Here is a 14,311-nt window from a genome sequence, read left to right on the forward strand (position 1 = left end):
TCAGCCAGACCAGTTGCCTGCTCTCGCTTGCCATGTGGCCATCCCAGGGCTGGCGTCCTGACCGCGGGGAAGCTGGGACTGCCTTTTGGCTAGCGGGACGCGTTTAGGGCTCATTGACGTGTTGCTTTGGTGACTCCAGGCCTTCGCGGAAGAAGCGATCCCTGAGAGGGCTCAGAGGAAGCGAGACGTGGCAGTGATATATTTTCCGCTCCTAACAAGAGTTAATCACATGACATTTTATTTTTCTACAATGATTCATGGCTGAAAAATATTTTCTATAAATATTGACATGTATAAATATGACAGGTAAATTAAATTTTAAATAATTTTGTTAAAAACTAAGCAGTATACGCGTGGAAAATACTTCTCTGAAACACACGGTTTTCTTTTTGGAGACCTCATCCTACCTTGGAACTTATTAAAATTTACTTTTCTACCCAGGATTTTTAACGAGAGGATCTCAGGGCCTTTCACTGAAACCCCGCTGGCTTCTAATTCCAGGGAAAATCCTGCTTTTGTTGTGTAACTATGAATCTGCTCGGTCTTCTGCCTTCCCTATGTGTCACGGGAGTGAAGACAGTGCTTATTATTTACATATTTGACCTGCTGGAGCGGGTCCCGAGGAGGACCATGAAGATGATCCGAGGGCTGGAACACCTCTGCTATGAGGACAGGCTGAGAGAGTTGGGGTGGTTCAGCCTGGAGAAGAGAAGGCTCCAGGGAGACCTTATAGCAGCCTTCCAGTACCTGGAGGGGGCCTACAGGAGAGATGGGGAGGGACTCTTTATCAAGGAGCGTAGCAATAGGATGAGGGGCAACAGCTTCAAACTGGAAGAGGGGAGATTTAGATTAGATATCAGGAAGAAATTCTTTCCTGTGAGGGTGGGAAGCTGTGGATGCCCCGTCCCTGGAGGTGTTCAAGGCCAGGCTGGATGGGGCTTTGAGCAGCCTGGTCTAGTGGGAGGTGTCCCTGCCCAGGGCTGGGGGGGTGGAACTGGATGGTGTTTAAGGTCCCTTCCAACCCGAACCATTCCGTGATAATTACAGTGCAAACACTCAAAACCCGAAGGTTCTTCCCGTAAACGTTCTTCCCGACGCGGCCAGGCCCGGCTCCCAACGGCGCGTCCACCTCACACCCACCAGCCCCGCCCCGCCCCGCCCCGCCGCCGGTGCTGACGCAGCTCTCCCGGCCCCGCCCTGCCCCCGGGAACCCTCCGCTGTCCCCAGCCCCAAGCACGGAACTGGGCTTCCCGCCGGTCGCCGGGCGGAGACGCTGCGCGCGGGTGACGTCAGGGCGACGTCGGGGTGACGTCAAGGGCAACGGCACCTCCCGCTCCCGGCGTGCTCCGCGCTCGCCGCCAGGCACGCCGGGGGCTGTAGTCTTCCCGCGGGGTGAAGGGGGGCGCGGCGCGGCTGCGCGGTGCGGCGGCCCGGGCGGGGGGCGGTCAGCCGGCGGCGGGGCCGGCCGGATCCGGGCTGGCACGCCCACCCCTGCGGCGGCGGAGGGCGGTGAGGGCGGCTCGGTCGCCCGGCGGGGACGGTCCTTTCCTCTCCCCTCCCTCCTTCCCTCCCCGCCCGTCCCCGGCACCTGCCCGGCCCTCAGCCCCTCCCGCGGACAACAGCGGCCCGCACACCGCCGGGGGAGCCGCTTCCCCACCGCCGCCGCTCGCCCCGAGCCGGGATGTTCTCCAGGAAGGGCCACGCCGATGTCAGGAAATCCACCCAGAAGGCGCTGGACCCCAAGCGGGACGTACTCACCCGCCTCAAGCACCTCCGGGCGCTGCTGGGTGAGTGGGGTGGGGGGGGCGGGCTCCCCTCGGGGCTTCTCCTCTCCGTCCAGCGGCCGGGGGGCGAGCGGGGCCGCGGGAGGGAGCCGCGCGTCCCTTCTCCTCCTCCGGGAGAAGCGGCTGGCGGTGGCCGCCGGTCCCCGGGGCAGAGCCGGGAGCCGGGGGCAGTCGGCTGGGCAGGCGTCGCTGGTCAGCCTTCGAAGCGTGCCATGTCGGCGTTTGGGGTGGGCGGGTGAGAGCCGTCCTCCGGAGGGGAGCCCAACCGAGCGATGAGAACTTCTCCTTGCTGGAGATACCCTGCTCTGCCTTAAGTTTCCTCAGCTTTCTCCAGGCTTCCTTTGCAGTTTCGGGGGAGGTCTGGAAGCTCTCCCGGTTGGAGCTGTTGGAAGGTGCGTGTCCTCCCAAAGTTTCGGGAGCTGTTGAGAGAAAGTTACCGGTGTGTTTTGCCGCCCCTGGCTTGGGAACCGTGTGTCGCCCAGTGTCAAAATATTTGTCATTCGGCATTGTTGTTAGGGTACAAAATAGTACATAAACGCATTTCCTGCAGGGTTCTTCAGAAGATCCACTTGTAGAAATTCTGCTCTTGTCAACAACATTAATTTGGGGTTTTGTATTTTCTTTCTTTCTTTCTTTTTTTTTTTTAAGTTTAAAGGGGGTGTGTGTCGTGTCATGGTATTCTGCGATGCCCTTCCCATGTCTGTGGCAAGGTTGAACCTCTTTCTCTAACGTCGCCGTCCAGTTGAAGCCGTAACCCTGGTCTTTTTATTCTGCACATTGAAAGCAGTTGATGTATTTCATCTGTGAGCTGTGATTCGCAAGGATTTGGGTGGCCTCCTGTCCTCCGTTAGTCAGCAAACTGCAGCAGGAAAAGGCTCTTCTAAGAGCCTTTGTGCTCTGCCCCAGTTCAGGAGAATCAGTGACGGTGTTAGTATTTGTTTATCTCATTTTAGACTGTTCTCCTGAGAAAGAAGGAGGAAAAAATGGTGTCATTTGTACTTCTTCTGTACTCTAATCATTTTTTAGTCTACCGTTTCAGTCAAGTTTGGCAGGTGTGTAGGAGCCTCGAAGATGTTGTGTTATGAGCTGGGAGAAGTAAATAAGTGGCTGAAGGAGAGGATCTGAGGTTAGTGGCTCATCGATAGAAAGCAGAAGTTGGGCACCGTATCTTCTGCTGAGGAGCAGCTCTCCGGTCGGTCAGCGTCCATGTCATTCCCCTCAGACCGCTACGTGCTCAGTCTCAGTGGTGTGAAGGATGCGTGGAGCCCAGGTTACTGCCCGAGAAGCAGCTCAGGCCTCACTGAGCAAAGGTGCTCCCTTTTGTACGCCAAAGGGTACCCTGTATGTGCACCGGGCTGCAAGACTTGCACTGAGGAACCTCGCTGTGGTTTGCAGCACGGGCTCATCGGTGGTGCTCGAGATTGAGTTTGAGATTAAAAGCTTTTTCCTGTGACGTTCCGCTGACAGGGGGAAATATACAAAAGAAATTTTGAGTGTACTGTAGCAAAGCAAGGAGCTTTTGTGGTGAGGGCACTGAGTATGATCCTGAGCGAGAAGAGTAGCAATTACTCTCCCTCAGGATGGTCCCTTTGAGAAAGTTGTATTCAGTGAGAGCATGGAAACGTGTGAGTGGAAGAGTCTGTGATAGTTCAGCTTGTTATGGGCATCTTGCTGATTTTTTGGGGATGCGTCTCTTACAGGTGCGAGTAACCATCACTTTTGATTTAAAGATGTTATTCCCCTGTGATCTGCTGTGTTTAACTAGCTAGTCTGAAAAAGAGATTTCTGTGGGTGGTTGATCAGTGGACGAAGTGCTGAACAAATCCGTAAGTGGTCTTGTGTCATGCTCTAGAAGTGGCCGGGTCTTGCTCATCTTTTGAGTAACAATACATGTAAGTTCGACATGCCCAATCCACACATTCACAATTTGGACTCACAGGTAGAGCAGTGCTGACCACTGCGCCTGGTGGTGGGAGACGTGAGGCTCACGTGTTAGACCCCCTCAGCACCCGCAGCCTTTTGTGGGCAGTGTTGAACCTTTGCTTTGGAGTTAGCTGTGAGTGAAGGGTATGTGACTGCTCCGGGTATAAATTCCTTCTATTCTGTAAGCGTATCTTAAAAATCTCCATAGTTAGCGATCCGGTGGTCGCTTTTGCGTTAATCTCCCTCTGGGGACCAAACGTGCACATTTCTTGTACTGGAGGTGTATAGAATACTTTGTTTGCTTGTGTGTGTGTTTGTTTTGTTTTTTTTTTAAATTGTACTGTTTATCTAAGTGCTTGAGGGCAGGAATTTGAAAAGACAGGAGAAGATACCTGCATTATAATACGCCTTTTAACTCAATATATCTTATTGCTCATCTGCTGTACAAACAATATTAAAATAATATAAAGTTTCATTGTAAAAAAAAAAATAAAAAATTTTGGGAAATTCTTTGTTTACGACATGAGGTTTAGAATGTTTTGGGAAACCATCCTGAAAAAGATTGGTCTGAGAGACTGTAATGTGAGCTCACAGAACCTTCCATTTCTTCCTTTTCCACCAGCCTCACTAAAATAAATGGACTTGAAGAAATAAGAAATATGACAACTTTCTGTTAATGTTCCCCTTTCAGCCTCTCGGAAAGACATGCCTAAAACCAAGACGTGATTAATTTGAGATGCAATACTGGACTTGCTATGGTTCTTGGTTATACCCATCTTAACGGCAGCGTTATGTTTTTGTGTGCCTGTGCAGTACAGAGGAGGTCATCAGGCTCCTGTGACAGACCTGACGGGTGGAACAAATGGAAAAATACGCCTATTAGCGTGACGAAATTAATTTATGTCCCAAAGCAGATGGTACAGAAGGTAGTGTTGTCTGGTGGTTTTCTGTACAGACGCTCATTACCCAGTTGGCAAGGGGGGAAAAATACACCCGTCATTTCTCAGGAAATATCTTTTCTTCCAAGTGTCTGTTACATTTGGAGATAGCGACCTGATTTTTTTGATTAAACTTATTATTGAACATCGGTTTTAAGTGAAAATTGTTATCGGTGCCGGAGGGCTGGCTAGCATATTAGCGGCTTGTTGGCTGAAGTGCTGTGTTATGACAGCTGGCTGTCTTCTAGTGGATCTGTTTTATTGCAGGGACTATGTCAAAGCAGGCTCTGGTTATGTTCCTGAGATGTCTGCTTTTGAGAATGTCAAAGTAAACATTTTAGATAATACCGCAATGGCTTTTTGAAGATAGTATCTTCATAGATATCGTTGCAAGTATGTGCTTCATGGTATTGTTCTGCACAGAAAATGAAGCAGCGGATGGTAAGAACCTCTCCTGTATTTAAGGAAAACAAAACTTTTAGTATAAAGGCGCAAAAATAGTTGGATGTTTCTTCCCCCACCTCCCCTGCCTCCCAGTGTGGCACTCCTTGTGCTGGCCAGGGATAGGAATACGTGTCCCTTACTGTTCCTCCCAACCCAGTCATTTCACTCCCTGTCCCCCACTGCTTCGCTCGGGCCATAGTGGCACAGGCTCTCAAAATAACTGCTCCTGTTCTCGTGCTTCCTTAGAAGATGCCATTTTTCTTCCTTTGTTTGCAGTTAATTCCTGTGATTTAAAACCAACAAAACAACAGTTACTCTTCCGAGATCCTGCTGATGGAGGAGGATAAAAATCAGAGAAACGATGATAATAGGGGAGGGATGAGGGAAAGGAATATGTATCTCCCTAAATAAGGGGTTGTGTGAGCACCTAGATCGATAACACCCAGTTTTTGATTGCTTCAGGTCCCTTAGCTACCATATGTGTAAGTTTGTCCAATACCCAAACTGAAAGAAAAGATTCCCTTTAAATTTGTGTTGCTTGTAACATCTCTCAAGTCTCTAATGCCCTTCAGGATCTCAGTTCCTGCTTCTGTAGGGTAGTCTACCTGCACGACAATGCAAAAACACCAACCAGAATAACTACTACATTATTTTACAGCACATGTTCACTTGTGTTAGGTAAATGACCAGAAAATTTCCTTTATTTTTTTATTGTTATGAAGTTGTACTAACTTTCAGAACTTCTGCATGGTCAGAAGGAACTTCTTCCCAAATACAGTGTGTGGGAGTGTCAATAGTGTGGCCTTTTTTTAAGGATAGGCTGGAAAAATAATGGCCTTATAAATGGTGGTGGCAACATACAAGTTTGGCTCTTTCACGCTGATTAATTAAGCCCTCTACCCTGCTTCCCAGAGTAGTTTCTGTAGGAGTTTTTCAGCATAAAAAGGCATCACTGCTCTTAGAGACTTTGTTTCTGTGGCTGTTCCTGGGTAAAAATATTTATTTTTTTTTTAAATTGAAACATCTCTTTCAATGTTTTCTCCTCAGGAACAATTGAAATGTTTACTTTAACATCTTTGCATGGCTTAGGTTATTTCCCTTGAATTTTTCTCTGGTTTTAAGAATTGCTCTGTTATGACGTGATATCTTTTATGAATAATGATGCAATAGGAACGACAGCTACTGTCTGCTGTGGTTCTCCAGTAATCGAGGTGATGTCATTCTTTGCTCGTGCATAAAATGGGACCAAGTATCACATGATACTGTAAGTTTTTATTTCGTGAAGTGATGAGCCCTTTCTTTGTGGCATTGTTATTCTTGCTAATTTCAGAGTGTGATTTGACGGAGAATTTTGTTTAAGGCTGGAAATTATAAAGTTCTTCTTTAGGTAGACAATCTCTGGTGATTTAAATTGGCCACCACCATTCATGTTACACTTAGAAATAAGATAAAATGGGAGCTTAGCCATAGCTGCTGTTGAATGTGCTGCGAGCTGCCTGGAAGATGGTGGCAACAATGAGATTGAAATAAGGGACTAGATTTTCAATTTTTTTTTTCTCATACTGAAGAATTTTAAAGGTGATAACCTTGTTTTGGAAGCAGCACCGATTTGGTGCGGTTGCCAAACCCAAATTGTTTTACGTATTTGTGGATTGTGTTGATCCTGAACTTTGATATTTGCCGGGGTGGGCTGTTAGACCAATGTGTGTCCTCACCCCCGTTTCTGAGCGTACCGATGGACAAAATTGTGCATCAGAAGACTGGGTGCGGGCTGGTGTGCCAATTCATACCGTGGCACTTCGCTCCTGGGTGCGCGCAGAAAAGCTGGGCTATTTTCAGAGCTCCAGTACTTTGTTTGTATTTCAGTTGTGTAATTGAAGAAACTGTTATTTAAATCCTGAACTGGGAAATGGCAACGTTTTGTGCTTTGTTGTATGTGTTAGGAGTTATTACTGCTAACGGATGTGGGGTGCTGCATACGTCTATTGCTGTTATCCTTTCCCCTGTTGAACAGTGGACAAGTGCATGGCAGACCTGATACAGCTACAACACAGACTTCAGCATAGACTGAATATGAAATTTGTTAGGTTACCAAGTGCAATTCTTAATTTTATTTTTTTTTTTAAATAGAAATTCAGAAAAAAAACATGTTTTTCACTTAACTCCGTCAATTAAAAATGAGATACTAAAGGAGAGCAGTGGGGTTCTTTAATTATAGCACTGTCTTGGTTTGCACAGTTCTGTACAGCTAGATTAATACAAGTTTAATAGAAATTTCATTTAGAGATGGTCGGAAGTGAATGCTTCCAAACTTCTTGCTGAATTTAGAACAGCTGTTGTTCCTTAGATTTCATGTGAGATTTGAGATGTTAAAATTATTTTAGAAATTGTTCTGATTGGAGGGTTTTTTAGTAATGGTATGTTTCCATGCTGACATTCCTTTGAAAAAATGAAAGAAAATTATCTTACAGGCTTTTGTTTAGTATTTGAAGCTAAATCTGAAGAAGTGGGGGTTGGTTGTTTTTCTTTTTTGAAGGTAAGTAAAAATTGTATGTAGTTTCTGGGGTGAGGCTAGTAATAAAAGTTTATCATTAACCAGTGTATGCCTGCAAAGTTGTCTCTTCATCTCTTTTAATTTTTTAAGTATTCGAGTTAAAGAAAACCCTTCAGGATTGAGAGAACTTCGTATAAATAACATAAAGCCAGGTGACTTTGGAAGTTCATGAAATTAAGGGAGGATTTCTAACTACTTAAATGACTGCAATAACAGTTGGTAGTTAACAGAAAAATAAAAGGAAGGCTGGTGTGCGAAGGACACTATTATTGTCCCCTCTAGATTATTTTTTTCTTTTTTTTTAATACGAGGAAGAATAATGAGAGGTTGGCAGTAAACTCAAGATTCTTATTAAATGGTACCTGAGTAGTTTGTTTCCCTAAATTTTAAACTTCAGTTACTACTAGGCACATAACGGTGACTTGCAGGTATCTAATGAGCCAACTGTTTCATATTTTATATAGAAAAAAATGTCATGCCTAACCTCATGAATGTCTTGCTGTTTCCTATATGTTGCTGTAAGAGCTGTAAAGTGTTAATCATAAGCATTAGCCAATGGATCTCCTCCTCTTGTTTGGGGAAGGGAGTTAAATTATACATGGTTTTGGAAAGCCGCTGTGTATCTGATGGCTGGTAATGTTTGCCAGCTTGCCTTAGATTTTAGTGCTCAGAATTTTGAATTCGCTAGGTGACTTTTTTGAACAGTAGTAATATGAGTGGTATTTATGAGTAAATATAAAAATACAACGTAATACGTGCGATTCAGTCCCAACCTTGCTGTGTAGTTTCCTTGCATGCCTATAAATACTTCTTGAGTCAATGTGATTTGCCAAAACTCAGTATTTTATCTTATTATCTCAAATGAGAAATAATGCATGAAACTTTCACTGATGTTTTCCATTTGAAAAATGGAAGAATGAGCCTGATCCTGGACAAGTTAAATATATATAGGATCATAGAATGTGTTGGGTTGGAAGGGACCTTTAAAGGTCATCTAGTCCAACTCCCCGGCAGTAAGCAGGGACATCTTCAACTAGATCAGGTTGCTCAGAGCCTCATCAGGCCTGGCCTTGAATGTCTCCAGGGATGGGGCCTCCACCACCTCTCTGGGCAGCCTGTTCCACGGTCTCACCACCCTCACTGTAAAGAACTTCTTCCGAATGTCTAATCTAAACCTGCCCTGCTCTAGTTTAAAGCCATTGCCCCTCATCCTATTGCTACATGCCCTTGCAAACAGCCCCGCCCCCCTCCCCATCTTTCCTGTAGGCCCCCTCCAGGTACTGGAAGGCCGCTATAAGGTCTCCCTGGAGCCTTCTCTTCTCCGGGCTGAACAACCCCAACTCTCTCACTCTGTCCTCATAGCAGAGGTGCTCCAGCCCTCGCATCATCTTCGTGGCCCTCCTGTGGACCCACTCCAACAGGTCCATGTCCTCCTTGTGCTGAGGGCTCCAGAGCTGGACACAGTACTCCAGGTGGGGTCTCACCAGAGCAGAGGGGGAGGATCACCTCTCTCGACCTGCTAGACACAGTAATATATATAGACAGACTAATATATACAGTCACCATTAACACGTGCATGGCAAAGGAGTAGAGAAATGGTGTTCTCTTAATATAGGCAAAAAATAAGGAATTTGGTAGTGAAATGCCCAAGAAAGCTGTATCTCTGACCGAGCAATGGAATTATTGGGTGTGTGGCTTATTCCTTATGGTTCAGATTTCTTTCTTTTTTTTAAGTGAAGTGGGCAGCGATATCAGGATGACAACGTGCCTGCAGAATTGCAAGAAAATTTGACTTTCTGAGTGAATATCTACTCTTAGGGTGGTGAATGAGAGTATCGTTGTTGGCCTCTTTTATGGTTAGAAATTGTTTTCCTATATATCTTCGAAAGAATATAAGGAACAAAAGGGTTCAAGAGGAAAAGGATGTAGCTGTAAGAATGCATGCTTACATCAGAATAACAGATGAGTCACCACTGAAATGCCACATTTATAGAAAAAGGAGAATTTACTTTTTTTGATTAGGCAGTTCCTTTCTCCTCCTTTCACAATTTAAAGGGAAAGTTTCCTTTTTGTTTAGATTTTAATGACCTCATTCCTTCATATGAAATCCTTGTAAATGAGAGCCTTGTTTTCTCCCGCAGTTGTATTTAACAGAACGCATTCATAGAGAGAAATAATTGCACTTAGCTTGCAAATTCAAGACCAGTGGTTTGCAGGAAACAAACATCATGTAAAAGTGCTTCCATGCACTAATTGTTTCCCTAGTACAAGCAGCCCAACAAAGCCTTACTATTGAAAAGGTATTAATTTTTTTTTTAAAAAACAAACAAACAAACCCCAAAAACCCAAAAACGAAAACCAAAAACCCAACATTATCCAAGGCTAAAGTCACTCTTTCTTCTTTAGTTGTGTGATATTATTGGGTTGTCTTGTTGTAATAAGCTTTGTCTTGATTAATGAATGACTTTCTTGAGAGGTCAAACTTCAATGAGAAGAATTGTTGTTAATAATTCTTGCGCTTTATCCTCTTAATTCTGGGTGGAATCATCTGTCTTTTCTTGACCAAATCAGTTACAATTTATTGTAACTGAGCAAACAGATGAAGGTAAAGTGTACTTTGCAAGCGTCAGGTTTAGAAAACATTAGATTTTTTTTCTTCGTAAAAAATAAACTTATTTCAAATTTTAGACCCAAGTTAAGGCTTAGGGGAGCGATGCATACTTGGGTTTAAATTATTTTTTTAAATAAATTGGTAATATTCTGTTTTCGGAATTGATCTGCTTGTCAGATAAATTCAAGAACTGGATTTGCAATTTGCATATAGAAATCTTCGCTGGTGTTTGTTTTTTCCAACAGTACGTGCTTGTTTTGATGACAGAGAAACCTTTTGGTAAGATAGCTAAGACACACCCAATCTTTTTTGCTTTTTTCTTTTTTTTTTTTTTTTGAAATGACAAACAAATGAACCGAAGCCACACTGCAAACTTACATAAATTAAGTGTAAATGGAAATTTCCCTATTTTACTGGCAAGGATGGAATCACAATTTAGTACAGAGTATTTAATGAAGTCACTAAAAGTATTTTGTGTCGTATTTATGTCATTCTCTAATACTAAATTTGCATGAAGGCAGCAATTTTCAGCTTTCTGCTGCTGTGTAATAACTCCACTTCTTTCTCTTTTCAGATATTGTGGATGGAAGTGACCTGAAGCAATTTTTTGAGAACAATTATTCTCAAATTTATTTTATATTCTATGAAAACTTCATAACACTGGAAAATAGCTTGAAACAAAAAGGTGAGTTTTACAGTTTTGCCAGCAATTGTTGAGTCAGTTTTCCCTGACTGTTCTCAAAAGCATTCTGTTGGAGCTTATCTAATGATTATATAGTCCACAATTATCTATATTTGCATTAATAGTTTCATGCAGTGCAGTACAGTACTAGTATTAATAATTTTAATTTTATTGTATCAGAAGAGACAAACATGGAAAATTGGTCTCTGAAATGTCATAAGTAACCGAAAAGAATTCTAAATACATTTTTATGGCTAAGTGTCATTTCGTCACAAAAATCAGTTCTTGCGCGTTTATATACGTATCCTCTCATCTTCTTTTGAAGCATTGGAGGCCTTCATCCTACAATTAAGCAGATGTCTGTTCAGCTGACACATTGTCAGAGATACATGGAACAAACCTCAAAGTTGAAGATACGTTGTTAGGAATAGCCGTTTGCTTGGAGATGAGCACAATGACAGTGCTTTGCACATCTGGGACTCCAGTTGTCCTTCGTTCATCATCAAGAGAGAGGGGCACTGAAGTTTGGAAACATCTTGCTCTTTTGATATTAGATAAACATGAAGAAAAATAAACCAAGTGCAACATCTTTGACTAAAGTTGAATAACAGCAGCGTAATCTTGCTGTCTGTCTCATACCGTATATTTATGGCAAACTATTGTTTTCTGTCTTGCAGGGAATAAATCACAAAGGGAGGAGCTGGACTCCATTCTCTTTCTTTTTGAAGTAAGTTTTCCATACTGTGAAACTAATTTTTATTTTAAATCTCGTTGGCATTATGTGCTTGCTTACACGTTTGCAATGAGGGGTGAAATGAGCTATCAGTCAAAATGACAGTAGGTGTCCATGACTGTACAAGGTGAAAGGCAGAAAAGAGCAAGGGTGTGCACTAAGTATTCAGATACAACAACAATAAAAATTTTATTATGCAAAGGGAATGCTCATTGAATTAATATCCAGAGTTAAGAGATTTTATCAAAATAACTTGAAAATTACACAGTAATACATCTGTCCTAAGGAACCGAGGATCAACTCTCTGAAAATATCCTGTTTTTTTCAGTAGAATTTGAGAGCAAGTGAGCGGTAGTTGCATAGCCTCTGCTAGGCTAAAGCTTTCAAAATAGTCTTTCTTTTTAAAAAAAAAAATTAAATATGTTCTTGCTTCTGTATTTTATGGAGGGCGAGTTCAAAACAACAGTACTTCTTGCCTATGCTTTGTCAGCATGAAGTTCAGTGTTATGTTTATTTTGAACGTGTCACAGCAGGAGTTTGGGCTCTACTCCTTTCAGATGGAGGCATCTATTATAATCGGAGTATTTGGTCTCGCAGCACAAGGAAAATAAAAGGATAAGAGCCGTCAATTACTGCGTATCAGTTTGATCTGAGTGTGTGAAATGTTAATTTGTTTAACCTTCTTTTTTTTTTTTTTTTTTTTAAAATTCAGTGGAGCTTCTTTCACTTCCGGAAGCATATCCTTCCCAGCACTAGCAGTCATAACACTTGCAGTGCTAGGGAGGAAATGTTAGTTAACTTTTGCATAATCAAATTAGGATGTCTTTAACTTAAAGAAGAATAGGCTGTGATAGATCATTTTCCAAGGGACCTCTTTAATTAAGAGTTATTACCTACATATATTTGGATGCGAGAAAATATCACTGGAGCAGATGAAAGCCTAACACACGAAAAAGTTTTTATAATGCACACCAGAAGTCTTAGCATAAACTCTCCCTGTCTCTGATGTCAGAGATCAGTGGTGTCTTCAGTCGTTTGGGGTTTTTTTTAAATGATTCATTAGGTAAATAATTGGCCTAACTTCTTTCTTAAGGGTAGATACACACATCTTCTGGTGATTTCTCTTTGTTAATCCAACTACTAACTTTTTACTTGAGTATCACATCATAGAAATGTTATCTTTGTTTATATTCTGGGGTTTTTTTTTTGGTAGGGGTGGTAGGAAAAGAATCCAAACTTTCAATGGGACTCTAGAAGCTGAAATTAAAATGAAGGCTAAATGTTCTCAACTCTTATCCCTTCCTCTAAAAATAGAAAAAACAACCCATCCCAAACCAAAAACCTCAGAAGTATATGGCTTCATATTTTTGCGTTAATGTATAGTTTGTAGTTAGAATAATGTTTATACTGACAATAAGAATGATGCTGTTTAGCCTAACATGCCTGTAATATGAAAAATGGCCATGAAAATGTTGACATGAAATTCTGGTCTCATCTTCTGACTTTTATGATGTAGCAAGTTCATCTCCCTTTTCCTCTTCTCCCTCCCTTTACCCCTTTAACTACAAGGCTGCATTTTCAGACTGAAATCTGAAAATCAAATTGTATTTTCTATTACTTATGTTGCTAGTAAAAGAATCTTTAAGATTCTCCGTGTCAGAGAATGTGAGCTCGCATATCTGCTAGGATCGTATTTGGGGCAGGAGAAATTCTTCACCCTCCCACCCCACCCCCAGCGGAGAAGGTATCACCGCACCTACTGAGCAAGGCTGTGCCATTTAGTGTGAGCTCATTAATACACTTACTCTGTGGTCTTGAATAAGTAATTACATTTCTGTGTCATTGAATGGAAAATAGCTAACGCTTACTCACCCGGTTAAAGTGAATAAATATACATTCCTGTGTCTTGAAAATGGGTGGCTAATAAGTGCCCATTTAATACTGCGTAAAAACATCAGGAGAACATACTGTATGAAGAAGAAAACACCCCACATACATGAACAAAGTGTTGCTTTGGGTCCCGATCGAGGAGAATTATATTATAGCCTAGTCATCGACAGCTTTGAGGAAGAAGAAATTGTTTAAGATATTTATGTGGAAATGGGAGCGATCCGCTTCATGGTGTTTATCTGCTGTGGAAGTCAGTTTGCAATCCATTTGTAACTCCCAACGCTCGATAACTTCATGCATTGTAGGAAAAGAGCTTTTTGGAGCGCCTTTTAACGCGCAGACCAAGAATGCATCTGAACACAGGACAAGAACAAATGTAAATGCCAAGTAATTAAACATTCATAGCGTAAGCCATAGGAAACAAAACTAATTGATTGTTAAGCTTGCCATACTTGATCTGATGTCAGCATGAGCCAGAGGTTTCCTGGAGTTTTCTTCTAATTAGCTAAATAGGTAATTACTTAGGATTAACAAATCCAGAATTCATGTGCTGAGGGGTAACAGTTTAAAAATCAATAAAAATATTTATGAAAGGAATCGACTTCTGCCTTTTCTGGTATAGTTTGGTGGGTATTTTGCTGCTGTTCTTGAGTGACACCTAGTGTGTATATTAAGGAAGAGTAACAAATGCCTTTTCCACAAATCTTCTGAGAACTAAGGTGACTTAGTTGTAATTTATTGAAGCCTTAATT

The 14,311-nt window shown here is 42.5% G+C and overlaps 1 protein-coding gene across 5 annotated transcripts in view; it reads left to right on the forward strand.

Annotated features, from left to right (window-relative positions):
- Positions 1-1,407: 1,407 nt before the first annotated feature.
- Positions 1,408-14,311, forward strand: part of RALGAPA2 (Ral GTPase activating protein catalytic subunit alpha 2) — a 136,352-nt gene continuing 123,448 nt past the window's right edge. For all 5 annotated transcript variants that reach the window (XR_012585940.1, XM_074578688.1, XM_074578687.1 and 2 more), the window contains exons 1-3: positions 1,408-1,787; positions 10,829-10,939; positions 11,614-11,663. Coding sequence is in view for 4 of the 5 variants with exons in the window: in XM_074578688.1 (XP_074434789.1) it covers positions 1,682-1,787; positions 10,829-10,939; positions 11,614-11,663 (267 nt within the window). In the remaining variant the exon portion in view is untranslated. The remainder of the gene's footprint in view (positions 1,788-10,828; positions 10,940-11,613; positions 11,664-14,311) is intronic.

This window comes from Larus michahellis, chromosome 3, assembly GCF_964199755.1.
Source record: "Larus michahellis chromosome 3, bLarMic1.1, whole genome shotgun sequence".
Taxonomy (NCBI): Eukaryota; Metazoa; Chordata; class Aves; order Charadriiformes; family Laridae; genus Larus; species Larus michahellis.